The 6,700-nt window shown below is 36.6% G+C and overlaps 1 protein-coding gene across 3 annotated transcripts; it reads right to left on the reverse strand.

Annotated features, from left to right (window-relative positions):
- Window positions 1–397: 397 nt before the first annotated feature.
- On the reverse strand, window positions 398–6,188 carry LOC113072729 (major histocompatibility complex class I-related gene protein-like). 3 transcript variants are annotated; one of them, XM_026245697.1, is made up of 7 exons: window positions 5,727–6,185; window positions 5,445–5,560; window positions 4,633–4,878; window positions 2,175–2,453; window positions 1,800–2,081; window positions 1,461–1,571; window positions 398–1,377 (listed from the first exon to the last, which is right to left on the reverse strand). In XM_026245697.1, the coding sequence occupies exons 4-7, from the start codon at window positions 2,392–2,394 to the stop codon at window positions 1,352–1,354; spliced, it is 639 nt and encodes a 212-aa protein (XP_026101482.1). In that variant the 5' UTR covers window positions 2,395–2,453; window positions 4,633–4,878; window positions 5,445–5,560; window positions 5,727–6,185; the 3' UTR covers window positions 398–1,351. The 3 variants fall into 3 exon arrangements, with proteins under 3 accessions (XP_026101482.1, XP_026101481.1, XP_026101480.1); XM_026245696.1 differs by lacking the exon at window positions 5,445–5,560 and having other exon boundaries at window positions 4,633–4,671; window positions 5,727–6,188; XM_026245695.1 differs by lacking the exon at window positions 5,445–5,560 and having other exon boundaries at window positions 5,727–6,187.
- Between the last annotated feature and the right edge of the window lie 512 nt (window positions 6,189–6,700).

The raw sequence follows: 6,700 nt of genomic DNA on the forward strand, positions 1-6,700 counted from the left end.
CCAGTTCTGTAATTTTTAATTTTAATATTAGTAGGGGAATAAGGCAAGGGTGTCTGATATCCCCTTTTTTGTTTTTGTTAGCAAACGCAAATAATGGCCCTTCACATTAAAAAAAGTGATTTTTAAGGAATTGCTGCATTAGGGAGAACTTTTAAGTTGTGTCAGTTTGCCGATTACACTACCTTATTTGTAAAAGATTTGCATGAAATCATTGAAGCAGTTATCCCTATAAAATAATTTTCAGAAGTATCAGGGTTAAGAATGAATATGAATAAATCATGTGAATGTCCCATTTCAGGTCCTGAGAGATAGTGGTGCCCAGGAACCTGAATGACTCCACTGCAGTCACAGTGCTGTTCATGATAATGAGTTGGGGGGGAGCAGGGGGGTTTCTCCTAAACTCTTCCATCATCTCCACTGTTTTAAGAGTGTTGAGCTCCAGGTTGTTAAGACTCGTCACCGTCCTGAATGAGGCCAATGAGTGTGGTGTTGTCTTGACAGAGGGGTCTTTAGAGGAATGATTGTGTTAAAGGCCGAGCTAAAGTCCACAAACAGGATCCTCACATAAGTTCCTGGTGTGTCTAGATGTTGCAGAACATAATGCAGCCCCATGTTTTCTGCATCATCTACAGACCCGTTTGCTCTGGCAAACTGAAGAGGATCCAGCAAGGGTCCAGCAATGTCCTTCAGGTATAATGTGACAATATGAGAAACAAATACAGAAATCGCTTTTATAAAACCTTTATCTGGCTTTGGGGGCCTGTAGACCAAAACGGATAACCAATAACGGAGTAGCAGAATATATATGAACACATTGAGATTCAAAAGTAGAAAAGTTCCTGACAGAGACGGACTGAGATTTAAACCAGTTCCTGAAAACCATAGCCACTCCACCTCCTTTTCCAACACATCTCATAGAGCTAAAAAAAAAAAAACAACATTTTAAAGGACAAAGTTCGAGAGAACGAGGAGTAACAATGGGACAGTCTCTGGGTTGACTCTCTAACAAACTTTTGATGTGTGGTAATACTTGGTGATTATAGGTGATGATAGCATCAGCACAAAGCATTAACAACAGCAGAGAAAGCAGATTCGTCACCGTCCTGAATGGATATCTAAAAACTGACGAGATAAACGGCATACCGACAAACACACAGGCACCATCTTGCACATGACACTTGTATGTGTGCAGATCACAATGTGTTTTAAGGACAATTGTTAAAACGGCACATAAAAACTAACAATATTGTTCATGTTGTTACTTCATAATAAAGCCAAGCAACTGTCAAAACTTATTTTTTCATTTTTTGAAGATGTTGATCCATGTAGCATCAAGTCATGAGTCATGAAGTCATGTTTCAACGTGTTCTTTGGGTGCTGAAAAAAATGTTTAATGAATGACCTGAATATGCAAAAACATAGTAAAAACTAGTAGTCATTTATTTCAGTTTTTGACCTACCTGGTCGTCTATTCCTCCTTTTATATATGACGACTCCAGTGCCAAACACCAACACCAGAGCCAAAACTATCAGCACTGAGAGAATCGCTGATTCAAATTGTTTACTGAAATCTAATTAATAAAAAAAAAAGACATTTTAAATGTCTTCACATCTTATTACCGCAGCTGCTAATTATTACCAATTACCAACATCAGAGCCTAAACTGTCAGAACTGAATTAATGACCAATTTAAATGGTTTCCTGTGATCAAACTCTGAAAAATCAACTACAGACTGAAAGAGTGACTTAAATGTTTTTGTTTTTACTGTTAGATTGTGTTTTCTGTAAGTGCTCATTACCCAAAGTGACGTCCAGTGTGTTGTCCAGACTGAGGTGTGTGACAGAGCAGGTGTATTTGTGTTTGTCTGCAGCACTGATCTCCAGACTCTTCCTCATCTGGTACGTCCCGTCAGCATTGGGCAGCAGATCTCCTCCAGTGATCTCATGATCAGATACAGGCTGCCCATCTCTGAACAGGGTCAGGTTGATGTGACGAGGGTAAAATCCTGATGACAAACAACTCACACGAGACCCTCCAGAATCTGAGTTTGCTTTCTGAATGAGTCTGACTAGCGGTTTCACTGCAAAAGGAAAGAAGGGCAGAGAAAAATTAGTATTAAGGAAATATTAAATATACATTTTTTTAAATGGCTATTGATTTTAGATATCAGTACCTTTTCTGTTTAGTTGAGTTCCTCTCTTTTTAAGGTAATTGTTCAGTGCTTTTATACAGGCTGGGTAATATAACTTCTCAAGACGTGACTTGGACAGTTCTAGATTCCGTATTTTTCCTGGTTCTTCCGTGTAATTTGAAAATAGCTGATATGTGATTTTGCCATCAAGAAAATGCAGGTCATCAAATGTAGAGCCTTGATAAGCGGTTTTGCTGATCATTTGATCAAGTTTATTGTCACTCTGTTCACAAACATTCGCCACCTGATAAACTACACGACCTGTTAGGAAATGTAGAGTGATATTTCAACACATTTGCCCTCGGGAGCCCTTTATAAAGTATTGCAATGCATTCTCTCTGTTTCTTTTTCAGCTAGCTCCCATCAGGGGTCACCACAGCAGAATAACCCACACAACTGATTTGGAATGGTTTATTTATTTATTTGCTTGTTTGTTTTGGATTTGTTTTGTTTGTTAGTCAATCAAGTAGATAAATGTTCAAATAGAATTAACTGTTTAAATAGTGGGCAGAGATATTGGATTGAATCACACTGAAGAAGGCCTGCGAGCAAAAACTTATGTTTTTATTTTCTTTATTTTTATTTGTTTTTATTTATTGTTGTATTATGTGCAAACTAATACAACAATAAATAAATTAATAAATAGTTACTTTTAAGTGTGAATCACTACTGAATTATTTTAACAAACAATGTACAGGTGCTGGTCATATAATTAGAATATCATCAAAAAGTTGATTTATTTCACTAATTCCATTCAAAAAGTGAAACTTGTACTTCATTCATTAAACTCAGACTGATATATTTAAAATGTTTATTTCTTTTAATTTTGATGATTATAACTGACAACTAAGGAAAATCCCAAATTCAGTATCTCTGAAAATTATATTACTAAAGACCAATACAAAGAAAGGATTTTTAGAAAATTTGGTCAACTAAAAAGTATGAAAATGAAAAGTATGAGCATGTACAGCACTCAATACTTAGTTGGGGCTCCTTTTGCCTGAATTACTGCAGCAATGTGCCGTGGCATGGAGTCGATCAGTCTATGGCACTGCTCAGGTGTTATGAGAGCCCAGGTTGCTCTGATAGTGGCCTTCAGCTCTTCTGCATTGTTGGGTCTGGCATATCGCATCTTCATCTTCACAATACCCCATAGGTTTACTGTGGGGTTAAGGTCAGGCGAGTTTGCTGACCAATCAAGAACAGGGATACCATGGTCATTAAACCAGGTACCGGACGCTTTGGCACTGTGTGCAGGTGCCAAGTCCTGTTGGAAAATGAAATCTGTATCTCCATAAAGTTGGTCAGCAGCAGGAAGCATGAAGTGCTCTAAAACTTCCTGGTATACGGCTGCGTTTACCTTGGACCTCACAAAACACAGTGGACCAACACCAGCAGATAACATGGCACCCCAAACCATCACTGACTGTGGAAACTTTACACTGGACCTCAAGAAATGTGGATTGTGTGCCTCCCCTCTCTTCCTCCAGACTCTGGGACCCTGATATCCATAGGAAATGCAAAATGTACTTTCATCAGAGAACATAACTTTGGACCACTCAGCAGCAGTCAAATCCATTTTGAAGCGAGACGCTTCTGACGTTGTATGTTGTTCAAGAGTGGCTTGACACAAGGAATGCGACAGCTGAAACCCATGTCATAAGTCTGTGCGTAGTGGTTCTTGAAGCACTGACTCCAGCTGCAGTCCACTCTTTTTGAATCTCCCCTACATTTTTTAATGGGATTTGTTTCACAATCCTCTCCAGGGTGGGGTTATCCCTGTTGCTAGTACACTTTTTTTTCTATCACATCTTTTCCTTCCCTTCGCCTCTCTATTAATGTGCTTTTACACAGAGCTCTGTGAACAGCCAGCCTCTTTTGCAATTAGCTTTTGTGTCTTGCCCTCCTTGTGCAAGGTGTCAATGGTCGTCTTTTGGACAACTGTCAAGTCAGCAGTCTTCCCCATGATTGTTTAGCCTACAGAATTAGACTGAGATACCATTTAAAGGTTTTGCAGGTGTTTTGAGTTAATTAGCTGATTAGAGTGTGGCACCAGTCTTCAATATTGAACCTTTTCACAATATTCTAATTTTCTGAGATACTGAACTTTGGCTTTTCCTTAGTTGTCAGTTATAAACATAAAAATTAAAATAAATAAACATTTGAAATATATCAGTCTGTGTGTAATGAATGAATATAATGTACAAGTTTCACTTTTTGAATGGAATTATGAAGTAAATCAACTTTTTGATGATATTCTAATGATATGACCTGCACCTGTACTTGTTACAAAACCAAACACCTATTTTATTTAACATAATTTTCATGTTTCTTCATGTATTTACATTTCCTTCATTCATAAACATCAAATACAGTCATGCAGTGATATAAACCATTCATGCAATATCTGAGCCAAATCGCTATAGCCAACTGAACTTACTTTCTGTTTCGTTGACCGGTTTCAGGAGATGTGATCTTCCTATAAAATGATTAAGCAAATTTTCACCTACATCCTTGAGGGTATCTGGATCTATGACATCATCTTCGTTTGTAGTATTTCCTCTTGCAACATAGATCTTTGTTTCTGAATTATAATATCCTACAGTGATGTCATCCAACAATATTGAAGCACTAAATGCTTTTTCTCCTCTAATGTAAGTTGCAAGCAGTGTAAAAGTGTAAGGACCTGAAACAGCAGACATCTGTTAATTAGTAATTCATCAGTGAGAGGTTCTAGTGTCATATTAAACCCTGATAGCACACGTACAACACGGAGACTATTTGACATCTGCATTTACATCTGCAAGATGTGTTTTTTAGAATGTTTGGTCATCTGAACTATCTATGGGACGTTAACTCTCAGATGTCAAATAGATGTCAGATGTCAACACACACACACACACACACACACACACATATATATATATATATATATCAACATTTGATTATTAATTAATTACTATACATGTTATTTGTGTTGTCATGCATTTCATTAGTAAAATATGATAAATTATAATGATAACAGAAATATGCGAATTAGTATCTTAGATCCACCACAGCAACGGGCAAAGTCCCTTGGAAACAGGTCTAATGCGGAAGTTGAAATACCTGATACACTAAAAAATCTCCTCCCCTTCAAATTTGTTACAGTAATTTAAATGTATGTTAACTTTGAAGTTTAAATAAACCATAAATATTACATATTTCGGCAGGGCGTCTTGCTTTATTAATATTATGATTTTTCTTAATTACCCAATCTCGACCCAATCAGATGCCGTGACCGCGGCTGATGACGCTAGTTTGAAGTGAGGCTCGAGTGATCAAAGATATTCCAAAATACAGCCGTCCTCATTGTGTTTGGAGTGGAGCTAAGATGAGAGGAAAGGAAACGAGGATGCACAAATAAGAAATGAGAGCAACGTAAAATTAGTGGGTTAGTTTCAAGGCAACTGCGCAATGCTATAATATGAAATAACATTCAAAACAAATTATAACATGCTTCTTTATCAAGTAGACTATACGGTGAGCTCATACCTGCTAAAACAGAAACCGAAAGCAAAGGGAAATACACAAAGGCACAGGCTGTGTTCATTCTGACTTTACCACCGCGTGCGTGTGTCCGTTAAATCCAAGAGATCAAATGTTGATCCTGAACTCATTTAGTTCGGTAAAGTTGGCAAGATATTCACAGATTCGACTTTTCCTGATCAATAACTCGGGAGCAAAAGGTCTTTAAGGCACGAATTAGGCCTCTTTTCACTCGGATTCATGCAGTAAACGAGCTACAGTCGAGTACAAACAAGCTTTCTTCACTGCGGTCAAGCCAGCCGCGCTTTGAAAATACACGGTCAAGCCAGCCGCACTTTTTTTTCCTTTGCGCGTGTAATCATGCACTTACGGTACGGGTGCTGAGAGCAGTCAAAATGCATGTAAAGAAGCTGTCGTACACACGTTTCCTTTATACTTTCGCTTATTTTAACTCATTATTGTATATAAACGTTTGTGTTGTACATAAATCATTTTAAATCGTTTATTAGAGATTATAAATTACAATATTAATGATTTTCAGTGTGTGTATATATATACACACACACACACACACACATATATATATATATATATATATATATATATATATATATATATATATATTTACATATATATATATATATATATATATATATATATATATATATATATATATATACACACACACATATATTTATATATATTTATTTTTATATATATATATATATATATTTAATGCATTCTACCAATTACACTGCCTTTCCTACACAAAGAAGTGTTCCTTTATATGTTAGCTCATTCTTTCATATCATATGCATTCAGAATGACCCTGACTATCACTGTATTCATTTTCAAAGCATTTTAATGTATAGTTGTGGAGAAAGCTAAAAGCAAAATCACCCCAAATAAAAAATGCATCCGAGAAATTGCAGTGTGTCCCATTTTTCAACATTCATAAAAAAGGTTGCTTTATAGGTTAG

This window comes from Carassius auratus, unplaced genomic scaffold (assembly GCF_003368295.1).
Source record: "Carassius auratus strain Wakin unplaced genomic scaffold, ASM336829v1 scaf_tig00010005, whole genome shotgun sequence".
In the NCBI taxonomy this organism is placed as follows: domain Eukaryota; kingdom Metazoa; phylum Chordata; class Actinopteri; order Cypriniformes; family Cyprinidae; genus Carassius; species Carassius auratus.